The sequence below is a fragment of the Lynx rufus genome, unplaced genomic scaffold (genome assembly GCF_022079265.1).
Source record: "Lynx rufus isolate CCGP_SWC_20201006 ecotype Redwood Valley unplaced genomic scaffold, mLynRuf1.p SCAF_3, whole genome shotgun sequence".
Taxonomy (NCBI): Eukaryota; Metazoa; Chordata; class Mammalia; order Carnivora; family Felidae; genus Lynx; species Lynx rufus.
In genome coordinates, this window is record NW_025814845.1 from 37,043,671 (window position 1) to 37,063,159 (window position 19,489).

Consider the following 19,489-nt stretch of genomic DNA (forward strand, 5'->3'; position numbering starts at 1 on the left):
TCATCTTTGGGATTAGTTTAGGAGGAAGGTATGGATGTATATTTGTCTTTCAATCCACTCGACGAAGTAGGACACATTGCTATAAACCCCAGGCCCCAGGACTTTGGAAAAGCACACGGAGCCCCATGAGGTTAAACCAAATAATGTCCACTGTCCTCCAGGCCGCTCACAAACAAGTGGCCCGCCGCTGTCACCCTGTAATGAATAGCAGTGCACATTAGTCACTGGTATTTCGGAACCCTCATGGCGTCTGTGTTATCCTGAGGGTGCAATAAAGCCAAACCCAGCTTAACCAACTTCTTGGAAAGTTCTAACAAAGCTTTCATTGCCAACTGGTGGAGGGAGCGTGCTTTCGACCTACGCAAGTGGAACTTGCACTTACACTCTGATCTTGAAAAAAACGGAGGTGCCTTGGGAAAGGACTACATTCTTTTTTTTCCCCAAGAAATCAGAAGATTTCTCAGTCATTTCCTGTGCTAAATTCAAATAGGTCATAATTTCTTTTTAAATGGGTGTATCAGAACTAATACTCTGCTAGTTTGATCTCGTTCTTTAACTTTGAGTCATTTTATAAATGTGGAAAGTACCCAAATGGGACATTCAGAGATTTGATTTTCTCCACAAAGCATTACTAGAAAAATACTCCAGAATAACCCTATTTTCAAGATTCATGCTCCATTAATGTGTGCATTCAGTAAAAGACACTGACAACTTGCTTGATTTCTTAATAGTTTTTAGGACCGTTTCAATTAGTATGCTTGAATGGAAAACACCACATAAGAATTATTTCCGGCAAGGTATTTTGTGGATAGCTTGTATTCTCTTTCACATGCTGGGGATTTTCGTTCTTGACATCTAACTTCAGGTGTTGCAGTTCTTCTGCCCACATGTAATTAAGACACTATGACTTTATAAATGTTACTATTTGTTACATCTGAAAAGATCAGAGATTAAGTGCATTCCACACTGCCTCAAAAGAGAGGGATGGATACCTTGTAAAATAAGGAAGTAAGTGTGGAAATTCATAGTGGGAGTTTACCAATAATCCTTGCCCTGTAAGAATTTCAGACTTAGAATTAGCTAGATGGTCTTCCCGCTCGGGTCATGTTGGAGAAAAACAGTAATTATGTTTATTGATGCCTCCTCTAAACCCTTGCCCTCGGATTAGCTCATTTAATCCTCATGAAACCCCTATGAGTTGACAATAATTATAATATGCGTGTTGGAGGCAATGAGCCTGAGGCACATGTGTGTAACGTGTTCGTTGGCAGAGTTAGCGTTAGATGCAGGCGTCCTGACACCATGACTCCAGCTCCATAACTACTTCTCAGAAGTGTCAGCAACTACTACTGCTATTAGAAATAGAGTTTTGACTGTGCTGTGGGCTTTTGTGGCAATGGCGATCCTTACGTTCCTAACTTAGCAATGCCGTAAGCCTGAATAGTCAGGATAGACCTTGCAAGAGGCTGAATAAACCGTTCTGCCTGGAAGCCTCATGGAGTTTTTTAAAGCAAAATTTACTAGAAAAATTTTATCAAATTCCACAATTGTTTTATCTCCCCTTAGGTAAAGGCAAGAGTAAAATGCTGACTTATTTAGGATAAGCTGTTTATTATGCCAGAGTGCTATTAAAGTTGGACGTGCCTACGTTGCCTCTAAAAAAGAAGCCTCTTCAGAGAAGAGAATGGAAAGGGGTACACGGTAACTTGGGAATTCGGTATACTGAAAGATGCTGCCAATAAAATCAAATGTAACTAGCATTTCTAAAAAAAAATGAGACGTGTACAGGTCAGCATCTCTGTACTTTCAGATCAGGAATTTAGCCAAATAACTATTCAGCATCTACTCTGCAAGATTCTGTGCTAGGGTCTATGAAGACGAAGAAGGCACCATTTTTTTTTTTGTCCCAGAGAGGTCACAAGTCTGCTTGGGTACCAAGCATAACTCTACTTGAAAGCCAGGACTAAGGACCATGACGAAGGAGTCTTCAAAGGAGTGAGCGATTACTGCCAGCTGGAGAAGAACAAAAGTGCCTTCCCAAGATGTGGATTTTGAGTTAAGCGTCGTGAGGCAAATAAACAAGTGTCAGGTGGAAAGCAAGAGAGGAGAAAGAAGCAATTCAAATACAAGGGATTATACAGCAAAAAGGCATAATTTGCTCTTTTTTGGTCCTCTTCCTTTTCATAATATTGGGCGTTAGGCCAAAGTTTATGTTTGGCCTCAGTATTGATCCCCATGATTTATTTCTAGACCTTAACAGAAGGGTCTAACAGCTTCCAATGTATGCTATGGATGTAATTGAGGAAGATAACGAGAGGTTCTGGTAAATAATCTTGCTCCAGACCTGGGGAAAAAGTAGCTTTTGATTATTTGTTTTGTTCTGTATGCTCCCTGGGGATGTATTATAGAGTATCTGGTATGCATTTAAGACACCCACAGTGTTGAACTCCTAGGACCTAGTTCCTACCAGGCGACATGATATGAACATGCCTGTGCCTGTGCTTGGGCTTCAATTCTCTTTCAAAGAACACCTCCCTTCTTCTCCTTTAGCAATTACCAAGGGATGAAGAGGCACTAATTTGGGGTGGGTCTCCGAATGGTGTTGGGAACAGGGAGAAATGTATACACACTCATCACTGTTACCAGGAGAGTGTAGCGGTTGAGCACTTGGACCCTGAAGCTGGACTTCCTGAGTTCATATCCTCACTCTGCCACCTTCATGCTGGGTGATACGGGGTTAATTACTTAACCTCTCTGCTCCCTTGCTGTCTTGATTTGTAAAATAGCAAAAACAATGATACTGCCACAAGCGTTGATTGTGAGGATTAAATGAGTTATTAAAAAGCACTTGGAAGAGATACTGGAACACAACAAGCACCAACCGATAGATACTGATGCTAAAGGCACAATTCATTGAGTCAGACATCACACACAGATAGGTGAAAGGGCTTTCACATACATGGACGTGGGTAATCATCAAACACCCTGAATATTAGAATCAGCCCCATCTTATGAGAAAACTTTCTAGAGAAACTTCTCCAGGTCACTTTGTTCTTACAGGCAGAGATAGGACCCAACCCAAAACTTTCAGGCTGCACATTCTGTGTCCCAAGACCCACACCAAGCTGCCTTCCCAAACACTTTTTTTTTTTTTTTTTTTTGGCTTGGGAAATCAAACCTGGGCCTCTCATATGAAGATAGGAATTCTTCCACCGCTGCCCACCTCAGTTGGACAATTCGTGGTCAGGAAGCAGAAGAGACTGTGGCCTTGGTGAAACTGCAGAGGAGGCGCCTGCCTCCCTCTTTCCCATGACAACTAAAGAATCACCACTGGGCCATTTCCAGTCCCCTGATTTGCCCGTTTTGAAATAGGCCACTGAGAATGTTCTCTTGTTATGTCGTGTGAGTGGTAATGACATTGTTGATCTCTTCATCAATTCTAAAATGTGAGGGGCAATCTGATTTACTGAACAGCAGTGAAATAACAAAGGTCTTCCATAGCAGTTGCACTCTGTTGTAAACTTCTTTGAAGCAGAAAGAGAAATTCACAATCCAATTTACAACTGCACCGAAAATTGTAAGATACCAGGAATAAACTTAACCGGAGAGGTGAAAGACCTATACTCTGAAAACTATAAAACATTGATGAAAGAAATTGAAGATGACACAAAGAAATGGAAAGATGTTCCACTATCTTGGATTGAAAGAACAAATATTATTAAAATGTCCATACCACCTACAGCAGTCTACAGATTTAATGCAATCTCTATCAAAATACCAACAGCATTTTTCACAAAACCAGAACAAACAATCCTAAAATTTATATGGAACCACAAAAGACCTTGAATAACCAATGCAATCTTGAAAAAGAAAAACAAACCTGGAAGTTTCACAATTTCAGACTTCAAGTTATATTTCAAAGCTGTAGTGATCAAAACAGTATGGTCCTGGCACAAAAACAGACACATTTATCAATAGAACAGAATAGAAAACCCAGAAATAAACCCACAATTATATGGTCGATAAATCTTCAACAAAACAGGAAAGAATATCCAATGGGAAAAAGTCTCTTCAACAAATGGTGCTGGGAAAACTAGTCAGCATGTACATGCCCAGGCAGTAATGTTTCTGACATTGGCCACAGCAACATTTTTCTAGATATGTCTCTTGAGGGAAAGGAAATAAAAGCAAAAATAAAAATGAACTATTAGAGCCACATCAAAATAAAAAGCTTCTGCACAGCGAAGGAAACAATCAACAAAACTAAAAAACCGCCTATGGAATGGGAGAAGATATTTGCAAATGACAAATCCAATAAAGGGTTAGTATCCAAAATATATAAAGAACTGATACAACTCAACACCCACAACACAAATAACCCAATTAAAAAATAGGCAGAAGATATGAATAGACATTTTTCCAAAGAACACATCCAGATGGCCAACAGACACATGAAAAGATGTTCAACATCACTCATCATCAGGAAAACGCAAATCAAAACTACAATGAGGATATTGAACCAGCCCTGCATCCCAGGTATAAATCCCACTTGGTTGTGGTGAATAATTCTTTTAATGTATTGTTGGATCTGGTTGGCTAGTATCTTGTTGAGGATTTTTGCATCCACGTTCACCAGGGAAATTGGTCTGTAGTTTTCCTTTTTAGTGGGGTTTTTGTCTGGTTTTGGAATCAAGGTAATGCTCGCTTCACAGAATAGTTTGGAAGTTGTCCTTCCATTTCTATTTTTTTGGAATAGCCTCAAAAGAATAGGTGTTAACTTTTCTTATGTCAATAAAAGAAAGGACAAGAACCACATGATCCTCTCAATAGATGCAGAGAAAGAATTTGACAAAATACAGCATCCTTTCTTGATAAAAACCCTCAAGAAAGTAGAGATGGTAGGATCAAACTTCAAGATCATAAAAGCCATATATGAAAGACCCACTGCTAATATCATCATCAATGGGGAAACACTGAGAGCTTTCCCCTTATGGTCAGGAATACGACAAGAATGTCCACTATCACCACTGTTATTCAACATAGTATTGGAGTCTTAGTCTCAGCAGTAAGACAACACAAAGGAACAAAAGGCATCCAAGTCAGCCAGGAGGAAGTCAAACTTTCACTCTTCGCGGATGACATGATACTCTATACAGAAAACCCAAAAGATTCCACCAAAAAACTGCTAGAACTGATCCATGAGTTCAGCAAAGTCACAGGATATGAAATCAGTGCACATAAATCAGTACCATTCCTATACAACAATAATGAAGCAACAGAAAGAGAAATCAATGAATCGATTCCATTTACAATTGCACCAAAAACCATAAAATACCTAGGAATAAACATAAGCAAAGAGGCGAAAAACCTGTACACTGAAAATTATAGAAAGCTTATGAAAGAAGTTGAAGAAGACACACAAAAATGGAAAAAGATTCCATGCTCCTGATTGGAAGAACAAATATTGTTAAAATGTCGATACTACCCAAAGCAATCTACATATTCAATGCAATCCCTATCAAAATGACACCAGCATTCTGCACTGAGCTAGAACAAACAATCCTAAAATTTGTATGGACTCAGAAAAGACCCTGAATAGCCAAAGCAATCTTGAAAAAGAAAACCAAAGCAGGAGGCATCACAATCCCAGACTTTAAGCTATACTAGAAAGCTGTAATCATCAAGACAGTATGATACTGGCACAAGAACAGACACTCAGATCACTGGAACAGAATAGAGAACCCAGAAATTTACCCAAAAACCTACGGTCAACTAATCTTTGACAAAGCAGGGAAGAATATCCAATGGAATAAAGACAATCTCTTCAGCAAATGGTGCTGGGAAAACTGGACAGTGACATGCAGAAAAATTAACCTGAACCACTTTCTTACACCATACACAAAAATAAACTCAAAATGGATAAAAGACCTAAACATAAGACAGGAAGCCATCAAAATCCTAGAGGAGAAAGCAGGCAAAAACTTCTTTGACTTGCCCACAGAACTTCTTACTCAACATGTCTCCGGGGGCAAGGGAAACAAAAGCAAAAATGAATTATTGGGACCTCATCAAAATAAAAAGCTTCTGCACAGCAAAGGAAACAATCAGCAAAACTAAAAGGCAACTGACAGAATAGGAGATGATTATCAGATAAGGGTTAGTATCCAAAATCTATAAAGAACTTATTAAACTCAACCCCCAAAAAACAAAGAATCCAGTGAAGAAATGGGCAAAAGACATGAATAGACACTTCTCCAAAGACATCCAGATGGCCATCCGACACATAAAAAAATGCTCAACATCACTCATCATCAGGAGAATACAAATCAAAACCACAAAGTGATACCACCTCACACCAGTCAGAATGGAAAACATTAACTCAGGCAACAACAGGTGTTGGCGAGGATGTGGAGAATGAGGATCTCTTTTGCGTTGTTGGTGGGAATGCAAACTGGTGCAGCCACTCTGGAAAACGGTATGGTGGTTCTTCAAAAACTTAAAACAGAATTGCCCTACAACCCAGCAATTGCATTACTAGATACATATCCAACGGATACAAATGTGCTGTTTTGAAGAGGCACATGCACCCCCATGTTTATAGCAGCACTATCGACCATAGCCAAAGTATGGAAAGAGCCCAAATATCCATTGATAGATGAATGGACAAAGAAGATGTAGTATACACACACACACACACACACACACACACACACACACACACACAATGGAGTATTACTCGGCAATAAAAAAGAATGAAATCTTGCCATTTGCAACTACGTGGATGGAACTAGAGGGTTTCAATGTGAGCGAAATTAGTCAGAGAAAGACAAATATCATATGACTTCAATCATATGAGGAATTTAAGATACAAAACAGATGAACATAAGGGAAGGGAAGCAAAAATAATATAAAAATAGGGAGAAGGACAAAACATAAGACAAAACATTAAATATGGAGAACAAATAGAGGGTGGCTGGAGGGGTTGTGGGAGGGGGGATGGGCTAAATGCGTAAGAAGCATTAAGGAATCTATTCTTGAAATCACTGTTGCACTATATGCTAACTAACTTGGATGTAAATTTAAAAATTAATTAATTAATTAATTTTTTAAAAACTACAGGGGCGCCAGCGTGGCTCAGTCGGTTAAACGTCTGACTTTGGCTCAGGTCATGATCTCACGGTTTGTGAGTTTGAGCCCTGCGTTGGGCTCTGTGCTGTCAGTTCGGAGCCTGGAGCCTGCTTTGGATTCTGTGTCTCCCTCTCTCTCTCTAGCCCTCCCCCACTCACACTCTGCCTCTCAAAAAATGAATAAACATTAAAAAATTTTTTTAAAAACTACAATGAGGTATCACCTTACACCTGTCAGAATGGCTAAAATCAAAAACGAGTTAGTGAGGATATGGAGAAAAAGGGACACTCTTGCACTGTTGGTGGGAATGCAAACTGATGCAACCATTGTGGAAAGCAATATGGGGGTTCCTCAAAATGGTAAAAATAGAACTATCCTAAGTTCCAGTAATAGCACTACTGAGTATTTATCCAAAGAATAAAAAACACTAATTCAAAGGGATGCATTCACCCTGATGTTTATAACAGCATTATTTGCAATAGCCAAGTTGTGGAAGCAGTCCAAGTGTTCACTGATTGATGAATGGATAAAGAAGATATGGTATTTATCTTGGAATACGGATATCTTGGAATATGGAATATCATTCAGCCATAAAAAGCATGAAATCTTGCCATTTGCAATGACCCGGATAGAGCAAGAGAGTATAATGCTAAGCAAGGTAACTCAGTCAGAGAAAGATACCATATGATTTCACTCATATGTGAAATATAAGAAACAACACAAAGGGGAAAAAAAGACAAGTCAAGAAAGAGACTCTTAATTATAAAGAATAAACTGATGAGGGGAAGTGGGGAGGGGGATGGGTGAAATCAGTGGTGGAGATTAAGGAGTGCACATGTGATGAGCCCCCGGTGATGAATGGAATTGTTGAATCACTTGTACACTTGAAACTAGTATAACATTGTATGTTAACTATGCTGGAATTAAAATTTTAAAATGGAAAGAAAAAAATAACTCTTTTGTCCTTCCCTGGTTTCTAGTTCAACATAATATTCAATGAATGTTTATTATATAGAAATAAAAACGCCTCCCTGTATTGCTAAGTTAGCATGCTCAGGAAACTACTGCGACCAGGAATCCTGGGTGTCGAAAGCAATCAACTCAGGAGCAATCAACTCTTGAGACAAAGGTAGTTCTCTCACACAGCCTGGAAGGTGGGATGTGGTGTGTGCTTTAACGCCGTCACCCTGATGGCTGAAAACATCCTTTGGTGCTCCTCTGCTGTGGGCAGGGAGGGGAGGTGGGGAGGGGCAGCCTGGTTGGAGCCATGATTACCACTAGCTCCTCACAGAACCTTGTTTGTGCTAGCTGCTGAGATGGGCCAGACAACTGTTTTTCTTCGTTTTGCCGACCCAGGGTGCTGTTCCCCATGCAGTAGATGAGAAAGCTGAGGGCAACCTGAGTGAAGGGCATGGAGGTAGTTAGGGGGATCACTCGGGTACTGGATAAAGTATATACTGTGAATAATTAAACATTTGGTAATAAGCAATCTTCAAAAAGCATTCCCAAAGGGCCACAAATGAATCATAACAAGTTTATATGGACCCATCGACGTTACTGCTGAACTGAATCTCCTCGGTAACCAGAAAGCAATTTACCATGCACGAGTCGACTGTGCCGGACTCATAGCCGGCACATATCATCCGGGTGGTGATGGTCTTCATGTCAAAGTAGGACTGGCATTGCTCCAGAGAGATGATGCGGACTTCTCCCTCTTGCAGCTTAAAAGGCACTAGATTTTTTAAAAGAGAAGAAACACAATATATAAGAGGGTAAAATGACTCAAAGATGAGGCTAGCTATATATGAAATGATTACATCTGTATACCAAGAGAACCATAACCTTTACTTAAAGTGTCGTCTCAAAGACAAGTCTTGTTTGGCGTCAGAATCTTCCAATTAGAAGTGTTGACAGCAATCATCTCATCAAACCCCTTTATTTTACCAGTGGGAAAACTGAGGTACAGACTGGTCAAGTAACTTGCTTAGGTAACTTGGCTCGTGCTTCCGCCCCCCCTTAATATATCCTGCAACAAGAACAACAACTACTAAAATGAAAAGGGAAATAATCAAGCCAAAGAACTGCCCCCAGATGCGAGGCTGCTGGATCAATGTCAGCGGAGCATGCCAGCCCCCTTCTGCTAAGGTACAGAACACCATCTGGTCTAACAGGGGAATGATTGCTCTATCTTAGGTTTACAGAATACGTCTCATCATGTACTGCCATAGCCATTACTGGAGGTAAGAACCTTTAATCCCTAGAGGAGATGACAGGGAGATGTCGAAAGGGACAAAGCCATCCCTACTGTCAGCAGAGGGAACATGTGAATTCCATCTTGTTTCTACATTGTCACAGAATAATAACGGATTTCTTGGAGCATAATCTTTTGTTGTTTAGACCTTCTACCAAATTATACACATTGTTCTCCTTTTAGATAGTGATGGTAAAGCAGTGCCTATGTACAGGACAGCTTATAGGAAGAAAGAGGCATGTATGGGGAAATCAGTGTGACGGGAACAGTTTCAATGAATTGTGCAAAGAATAGTGATAAGAACCATCACCAACATTTACTGGGTACAGGCCAGGACCTGAGCTCGGCATTTTCTGGGCCTCTTGTCTTTAATCTTTGCAATAATCCTGTGAAATAGACAGTTGCTATTATTTTTTTCCATTTTAGAGTAAGCTAGAAAGTCAGGGTCAATCAAACCTTTCTAACTGAATTCGGACCCCTGGTCTTCATGCCATGCCATATATGTGGTCTGTGTGATGCTACATGATTGCTGTGAGTTTGATGTGGATATTGTGGAAACACAAGCAGACACAATATAAAGCATATTCTGCTGCTATATCACATCACGGTACTAATTATAGCTTTGAAAAACCAAGAGCCACAGGGATCGTGACATCATATGTCCGACACCGCCTTCAAAGGTCTTCCATGGGAGCTCTTCAGATGGCATTGACTCATTTCTATCGTTTGACTTTTTCTTTCTGTCCTCAAGTGATAACATAGAAAAGAAACTCAACTTAGCCCATAACTTTTCTGACTAAATTTTGAGAAGAAGAAAAAAACTGTCATTCAAATCGGCAGTTGCTAACATAGATAACAGGATATCAATATACATCGGCATTCCCGAGAGCCGTGCTGGTGTTCTTGATACAGTTGGGGTGGCCAGCACTTACTGTAAAGCAAATGCCTCACTGATTACATTCTTATTCTAAACTTTTAACAGGTCCAACAAAATGAGAGAATCCATTATGGGGGCTGGGAGTAGGCAGTACCAATTGCTTAATTTTTGTGTTTTGTAGGTTTCAAGCATCTAGAGAGCCCAACTATTTTAATCAATTTAAACAGGCAAATGGCAAATCAGGTTTCCTTCTGGAAGGACTTACAGCTTGTTATGGATGTTGACAAGACCAAATCATAACAGAGAATTGGAAACGTGACCATGCAGCCTGACCGCAGGACTGAAACTGCCTGATCTCCAGAGAGGGGGCTCCCAGTGAGAGTGACTTGGCCTGCAGAGTGCAAATCACCGGTAGAGACCGGTCTGAAGCCAGGAAGATAAGCCTTATCTCACAGGGCAGCCCCAGGGCATCGGCAGCGGCTCCCTGGAGAAAGAATCTGGGGTGCAGAGAAGGATTTTTGAGGCTGCACGTGAGCCTGGCAGGTTCAAGTACCGTGAGGTGCTGACACCTCCATGTGCATGGCAGGTGGGTGTGACACGTGCACCTCGTCTTTGCTATTTGTGGCTACACTTTTAGAAGTGAAAATGGGAAACTGGCGCCGACGGCTGGGCGGTCACACAGTGTTTTCCAGGGACAAACTGAAAGGCAAGTGCTCCTGAGGACGGTGGCTTACTTTTGTTGCCCATATGCCCCCAGCCTGTGATGTAGCAGTACGTATCCGGTTCCAAGGACTGCTCCGTGCCGGGTAAGCAGACGGGCCGCACGTAGATGGTTTCATTGATGTCTTCGCTTAGCTCCACTATGCTGATGTCGTAGTCAACCACAGCTCGACTGTAGCGAGGATGCAGGATGATGGTCCTCACCAGGCGCGTCTGCATAAATGTCGACGGGTGGTCTAGGTTGTTGATGCCAAAGACCACTTTCCAGACGGCAGCGCTCTCTCTCCTAAAATGATGAATTCAAGAGCTATTGGCTTAAACTCAAATTTACATTTTAAAATGTACATGCAAATTTTTTTTTAAAAAATTATTTATTTTGAGAGAGAAAGAGAGAGAGAGAGAGAGAGTGAGGAGGGACAGGGAGAGAAGGAGAAAGATAGAATCCCAAGCAGGCTCCGTGCTGTCAGCACAGAGCCCGACATGGGGCTCGAACTCATGAACCTTGAGATCATGACCTGAGCCGAAACCAAGAGCCGGATGCTTAACGGACTGAGCCACCCAGATACCCCTAAAATGTACATGTGATTTTTAAAAATATTTTGTTTATGTAAATAATGGCTCTTTCCCTGCACCTCTATAATGGCCTGAGTTAATTTGTAAATAGGTATTCTTGTAGAAAGAAAAGCTCGTGTTTCTAGAATGGGGCTATTTTGGAAAGCAAAATTTGTTCAATTTGGGAGGCAGCCAGGGTGGTTTCTTGCTTCAATGAGTGGGAGAAATAATAAAAAGACATGAAGAAGAAAGAGGAAATTCTGGGGCATGGAGAGTCCTGAAAGGTAAGTGAGTAAAGTGTTTTAAGGTGGGAGTTGACTAGAATAATCCCAGCAAGTGCTCAAAAACAATGCAGCCTTGTGAACCTGACCACCGGAAGTTATGGTAACCTTTTTAAGCCTTTGGCTTGAAATTTTCAAAAGGTTCTTCCAAAAACTTGCCATTTCTTGGAGGCACTTGCTGCTTCTTGGGGGAATTTCTTAGTCTTGGCTTTTTATTCTCCTCCCTTTTCATCTTTCCTCTTGTCTCCTCTTCTTCTCTGCTCTCAAGTCTATGTCAAAGTGCCCCAGGGCTCTACTGTCAGTCTTCTTATTCCATACTCATCCCCTTGAAGATTTCATCTAGTCCAATGGTTTTAAATGCCACCAAGTCCTGGTAACTCCCAAACATGTATCTCTAGCTCCCCCCTCCCCCATGAGCTACAAATTTGAATAGAGAATCATCTACTCAACACATTTGCTTGTATATTCAACAGTAGCTAAGATTTTTTAGTGCTTACCACATTTTTGACAGTGTTCTAAGCATTCAGAATGCATTTTACAGGTATTTAGTACTTATAACCATGTGACACAGTTGAAACGTCTTTCTCTTATCTCAACATCCTCTGCATCAGCAAATCTTCACCACTCCACTTTCAAATATACCCTGAATCTTGATGTTTCTCCCTCTTCCACAATCTATCTTAATGGAACCACTGCCAAGTGCTTGGACCACTGCAATGACCTCCCAAAAGGAGGCCCTTCTACCCTTAGCCCCCTGAGCTCATTTTCCTCATGGCAGCAGAGTGATCTTTTTTTTTTTTTAAATTTTTTTTTTTCAACGTTTATTTATTTTTTTGGGACAGAGAGAGACAGAGCATGAACGGGGGAGGGGCAGAGAGAGAGGGAGACACAGAATCGGAAACAGGCTCCAGGCTCCGAGCCATCAGCCCAGAGCCCGACGCGGGGCTCGAACTCACGGACCGCGAGATCGCGACCTGGCTGAAGTCGGACGCTTAACCGACTGCGCCACCCAGGCGCCCCAGAGTGATCTTTTTAATAACAACATTAGAGGGGCACCTGGGTGGCTTACTCGGTTAAGTGTCTCACTCTTGATTTGGGTTCTGATCATGATCTCACAGTTCATGAGTTCAAGCCAGTGCAGGGATCACTTGGGGTTCTCTCTCTCTGCTCCTCCCCTGCTCTCTCTCACACTCTCTCTCTAAAAATAAATAAATAAATATTTTAAAAAATTATATTGAGTCCATCTCATGCTCATAATTCTCCGGGGAAATTGAATCACACTGGAGACATTGTAGACTTCTCCCCATGGCCCCTGAGCTGACTTGCTCCATTCCAACCCCAAGAACTTTCTAGTTTCAGACATGCTGAGGATATCCTCAACCCAGAGGCTCTTCCCTTTCTGTTCTCTCAGCTCCCATACGGTTCCCACCTTAACTCCTCTTCTTTGAGGTCTCAGCTCAAACACCACCTTCTCATAGCTGTCCTCCTTGGCCACCCAGTCTACGCTCTATTCCGTCTCCATCACTCTCTACTCTTGACCCTGCTTTAATTTTTATCTCATTGGTATCAATGACATCAACACAGCTGTTTGTCTATACTCTGCCTTGCACCCAGCATAGATGTTCCATGAGGCCAGGGACTTGGTTGGTCTTATTCAGTGCTGTATTCACAGGCCCCATGAACTAGTATGTAGCAGGTTCTCAACAAGTATTTGCTTAATGGTGGCTCAATGCACTTAAACACTAGTAAAAACATTTACTAATGGCCACCTAGGCAAAGTCTATTCTTCGTCAACACTTCCCCACCCTCTCTACCTTTCCCAGTCCCTCCTCCTCCAGAATAGGCCAGGAGCAGAGGAGTGGAGAGGACCACAGTGCTAGCAGAGCTTTCCTAGTGGACACCCCCTTACATGGTGTTAGCATAAGTGAGCCATGTCAACTGTCCCCACTTGGGAGCTTGCTCAACTAAAGCAGGTTGATTTGACCCACTAGACAGTTGTTTTTCAATCCAGGCTGAACGCTGAATCATGTGGGGAACTCTTAAATACTGATTTTCTGGGCAACACCCCACATCAGTTGAAAGCTTTAGGCTAGGTGGGGACTGGGAATCAATATAAGAGCTCTCAATGGACTCTCTGACAAAAACTCACCCACATTCCTTCTTTCCTTTGCATGCTTTTCTTTACTGTGTTTTCATGCATGGCAAAGATTCAAAGAGTTGGTATTTCAGGAGGGTTAGGAAAGAAGTGGCCAAGGTCAGCATTCAAACTGTTTACAGCTTTGCTGGATTCTTGGAGTACACTCTACTAAATGACTCTTCTAAAAAACGTAGTCCATGAGTTCTATCCTTTTACCATTGTAAAGAAAAATAATTTTAGGCTATATGAACAGGAATTGATGTCATTCTTCGAATGCAGATATAGATATAGATATTAGCTATCAACATGTAGATAGGTATAGATATATAGATAGTTATAGACATATAGCACTCCTCCATGCCAAACATGGTGCTAGGGATTACAATAAGCAAGATATGATTCCTGCTCAACAAACTTCAGAATTGAGTGAAGATGAACAATTAAAGAAACAATCATAGTAAAATGTAGGAAGTGATACCTCATGAGCATTTCAAGATGATATTACAGAAGAATTATTTTTCATTAAAGAAGGCTATCACTCAAAGAATATGTCTTTCTTTCTCTTCCCCCCTCCCTCCCTTCCTTCCTCCTCTCCACCCTCCCTCCTTTCCTCCCTTCCCTCTCCCTCCCTCCTTACCTTCTTTTCTTCTTTCTTTCCTCCCTCCTTTTCTTCTTCCCTCTTTCCTTTCCTTTCCCCCTCTCCCTCCCTTCTTTCTTTCCTTCCTTCCTTCCTTCCTTCCTTCCCTCTCCCCACTTTTCTCTCTCCCTCCTTTCCTTCTTTCTCTTTCTCTCTCCTCCTTCCCCCTCCCCTTCCTTTCCTCCCTTCTGTCCCTCTTTCACTTCCTCCCTTCCTTCCCTCCTTCCCTTGTTCCTTCCATTTTTCCATCCTACAGAAGTAAGTGCATGACCATTTGAGAAATTCAATATTCCTTTGAGATTCTATCATTTAAGGCATCTGAAATCAAGCAACAATTTATTTCAAATTTATGCTTATTTAATAGCTCCTTGCCCTTGATTCAGAGCTACTAAATTTTGTTTATAACAAATACTCATCCATTTGCTTAAATCATAAGCAGTATTTCAAATAATTGAACACTGCAAATTATTTGTAACAAGATGAAGTAGCATCAATTTCAGACTTAATTACTGTACTGTGCTTAATATAATTCTAACAGTGAAAAGTAAAACTGCTAAATTTTATTAACCCGTATCTAGTAGTTTCTTGCTACATAAGTTACGGTCTTTTTGGCATTAGCATCCACCAAAAACAAACAGAGTAACACAGGAAATTCACATAATTTTTGTAATCTGTGAGATATTGTTCTTTATACTTTTTGTTATGAGTGTGATGGAAAAAAATAAAGTCTCTTTTAATGTTTTTTTTTTTCCCAAGGCTGGCAAAAACCAGGAAAACCACAAGCTGTTGTTTGAAATGGACATGTGAAGTGAGGGAATTGTGTATAAATGGTAAATGGGCATATTAAACACATGCTGGAAAGAATGAGTCAGGAATAATAGCAGAGACAACCCCGTGTTGGTGGAAGCAAAAAGAGGAAAGAAAATTTAGAGTTTCATGAATGCCACGGGAGTCTAGTTTCAGTTCAAAATTACCCTGTGGAGAAACACATAAGAACAAGGAGGTTCACCTGGGCGGTTTAGTGAAGCGTTTGAATGACAAAAGAAAAAAAGCCAATTATAGAAGCTGAAAATCTTCAGCAAAAGGAGGATTTTTTTCAAACTGAGCTGTCAGACATCAAAGCATCAGTACAGAGAGCTGGTGCATCCTTAAGTTTCTGCAGAGACCCGTCATGTTCTGGGAGGGATGAAGCAGGCAGAGAGGAAGCCCAGTGAAAATCCACCAATCAAATGAAAATGGCAGATGGGGCACCTGGGTGGCTCAGTTGGTTAAGCTCCAACTCTTGATTTAGGCTCAGGTCAGGATCTCAGGGTCTTGAGACCTAGCCCCATGATGAGCCCCACACTGGGCTCTCTGCTGGGCATGGAGCCTGCTTAAGACTCTCTCTCTCTCTCTCTCTCTCTGTCTCTCTCTCTCTCTCTCTCCCCTCTCATTGCCCCTCCCCCAACCCATGCATGTGTGCACTCTCACTTTCTCTTAAAAAAATGGCTGAGGAAGACATTAAGAGACCCCTTTTCTCCTTTCATTCTTGCCCCAGATGTTATTTCCTTGTCTGAAATTCATATTTAAGGTCTAATTTGCTTCATGCCTATATGACTGCTTTAATAATGGATACACTCTACAGAGAACATTGAGATGATATGATTTTCACCTAGAATTCTTCAAACATCAGCTCTAGAGAGAAAGCCCAGCTTTGTACACATCTCAGATGACATTCAGGAAAATTTACACGAAATTGCAGGCACAATGTCTCTGGTCGTCAGAACTGGTCACTTTGGTTTATAATTTGCCACCCTGAATTCTAGTTTAGACACAAAAATGCCACATTTTTACTTAATTCAGCTAGCCAGCTTTAGAGATTTTCTAACTTCTTCTCTTAAGAGCACAAAATTTCCCTTTCTTTCACCCTTTCTGATTTTGCTTTAATATCTTATATTTAATATTTATCATTTTAAGAAAAGAAAACTAATATTTATAATTAACACCTGTGATAGAAGTCACCCTAGTTTTACAAGTATTACTACAGAAATAGCACAGCTAAGTGGTGATTTTGGAGGTTGTTTGAAGAGGACCAAATTTGCACTAAGTAAAGAAATATCACACGATGGCATCATTGTTGTTCTACATATCTTACAAACCTCTTTTAATGTACTCTGTCCTTGGTATTTCTAAAGAATTCTCTGCAACACTTCTGGTAAACAGACTTTAGACTAGGGTGATTGCAGAGTGAATGTGTGAAGGGACTGGATACAGGTCATAAGTACAGTGTGTCAATCATAGGCTCTGTCTACCGTCCACATCTCAGCTCCTGCTTATTGCTGTCATGTTGGAATGCTTGGTGTAACCTGACCTTTTATTTTTTTGAATGTTCAAGGGAAGCCAGAGTTCTGGATTCCTTTTATGGAATCCACAGTTTTAAATGCTGGCCAAACAATGGCAATACAATAGGCAAAAAAAACCCCAACAGCCTGGATTTTATTAGTGTAAGAGTTCTACTTTATAGCTTTCCAAGTATTTCTATACACAATATTTCAAGTTATCTTCTTACCAACTGCAAGATGTAAATAGGAATTCTAATTCCATTTTAGAGAATAGAAAGCAGTGACTCACAGCAGATGAGTGACATATCTAAAGTCACAGAGATAGTAAATGATGGTGATAGACCGGAATGCTGGTCCTTTAAACCCCTAGAGCACACCCTTTCTACCAAACTTCTCTGAAACAAAGAGAAAGATCTACAGGCATCTACATAGGAATCAGGTACTGGCCACAGGAAAGCATGTAACATGGTGGAGACTCACTGGTGAGATAGCAGGAAGATATCTTCTTTTTCCTGAACATATCCCGCCATGATGGGGAGCTAGCCACCAGCGGTAAAATTACAGAAGGTGAAAAATCCTGTTATCCCAGGGTCCGAAAAAGCAAGAGAAGGGGGTAGTCAGATACATATCATAGACATTCAAGAAACAGATTTCAGAATGTTTTGAAAAAAAAAAGAAGGCAGACATGATAGTGTGCCCTGGGACTCTTAAAGCAAGTATAACTCAGGAGACATGAGAGAATTAAAGTGCCAAATTCTGATGCTACTGTCACAAGTGACTGCAGTAAGAAAATGAAGAGTCATCTAAAAAGCAAATGTGACTGCACAAGGATCCCAGAGCTTTGCAACTGGAAACTATCACAAAAGACTGGCATGAAAGCATAGTAACTACTGGAAAGTCTTTGTCATAGGCTGAGCAGTGGTTTGTTTAAGTAGGAAAAAAGTAGGAAAAATAAAAATGGCTTCTCTGCAAAATAATGTGCAAGAACAAGGAAAGGGGAAAATTTCTGTCTGTGGCAAATAATATTACTAAAGAACTAAGACAAAACAAAACTATTGGAAGTTTCCTTTGCTTCCAGTTTCTCCATTCAAAGAGAATGTTCTTCAGACAATATGCAGAAGATTCATCTTTCCATTTGATAAAACATATAGGGGCTTAATACATTACAATGTTGAACAGATGTGTGGTCTAAGATTTGGGAGGACTCAGTGAGACGTCATTGACCTTCTGTGAGATATATTAACATTTCTAGTTCCACACAAGTTATAGTCCTAACTACTCAAACAATTGCATCTTTGAAACATCTAGAAGATGAGTGGCTGAAAGAAATGAAAACACAAGGATGAGGAAGACAGTTCATGCCCTCATGGAGCTTTTATTCTACTTAAAGAATATATAAAGAAGTAAGATTATCTCAGGCACTTAAAAGTGACAAAATAGGAGAACTTGATAGATGACTGAAGGGGGTGGGGGTTCACTGTATCCAAGATGGTTAGGGAAGGCCTTTGACAAAGCCATACTTAAATAGAGACTTTAATAACCAGAAGGAGGTAGCTTTGTGGCTCTAACTGTGAAAACAGCAAGTTCAAGTGTCCTAAGGTGGATATGAGCTTGGAGGATTTCAGGGACACGAAGAAGGCTAGATGTCTGCAGCCCAGTGAACCATGGGAGTATAGGGGAAGATGTAGTCCAAGAAGTAGGACTAGATCTTGAAAGGCTATGATGAGAAGATTTTATTCTTGCTACAATGGGAAGCCATTGTGAAATTTTAAATAGGGGGAGCGACATGGTCTGATTTACATTTTAGAAAGATCACTATCTCACCGTGTGGATAATAGACAATAAGGGAACAAGAGAGCAGTCCAAAAGACCAGACAGGAAACTGTTTTAATTGTTGTTATGGATTGATTGTGTTTCTCTCTCAAATCCATATGTTGAAGTCCTAACCATGGGTACATCAGAATATGACCTTTTTGGAGATAAGGTCTTTACAGAGATAATCAAGTTAAAATGAGGTCATTAGGATGGGCCCTAATCCAATGACTGCTGCCCTTATAAAAAGGGGAAACTGTAGATTGGGATGCACACCAAGGGAACACTATGTGAAGACAAAGGCAGAGATTTGTGTGATGCTTCCACAAACCAAGGGATACCAGAGATTGACAGCAACCACCAGTATCTAGGTGAGAGGCATTCTCTCCCAGCCTTCAGAAAGGACCAACCCTTCCCATATCTTGATCTTGGACTTCTAGCCTTCAGCACTGTAAGACAATAAACATCTGTTGCTCAAGCCACCCAGTTTATAGTATTTGGTTATGGCAGCCCTAGAGAACTAATACAATAGTGAAGACCTGCTATGATAATGACTTGGACTAGGAATATAGGGTGAAGATGGTGAGAAACGGTTGGGTTAGAGATATTTTGGAAGAAGATCCTACAGAAATTATTATTAGAGTAAATGTGAGAGGAATTAAGGATAATTCCTAGGTTTGGTGAACCAATGGGTCATGATGATTTTTACTGAGATGGGGAAAGTTTGTGAAGCACACAATTATTTGATCAGTGGGAGAGGCAAGAAATCAAGT

General features: G+C 40.8%; 1 protein-coding gene across 1 annotated transcript in view; it reads right to left on the reverse strand.

Annotated features, from left to right (window-relative positions):
* The window catches only part of CORIN (corin, serine peptidase), a 256,772-nt gene continuing 237,283 nt past the window's right edge, over positions 1-19,489 (reverse strand). Inside the window, exons 20-22 of the mRNA XM_047090824.1 lie at positions 10,991-11,262; positions 8,727-8,860; positions 1-195 (exon numbers count right to left, since the gene is read on the reverse strand). Of these exons, the coding sequence (XP_046946780.1) occupies positions 13-195; positions 8,727-8,860; positions 10,991-11,262 (589 nt within the window). The 3' untranslated portion in view covers positions 1-12. The remainder of the gene's footprint in view (positions 196-8,726; positions 8,861-10,990; positions 11,263-19,489) is intronic.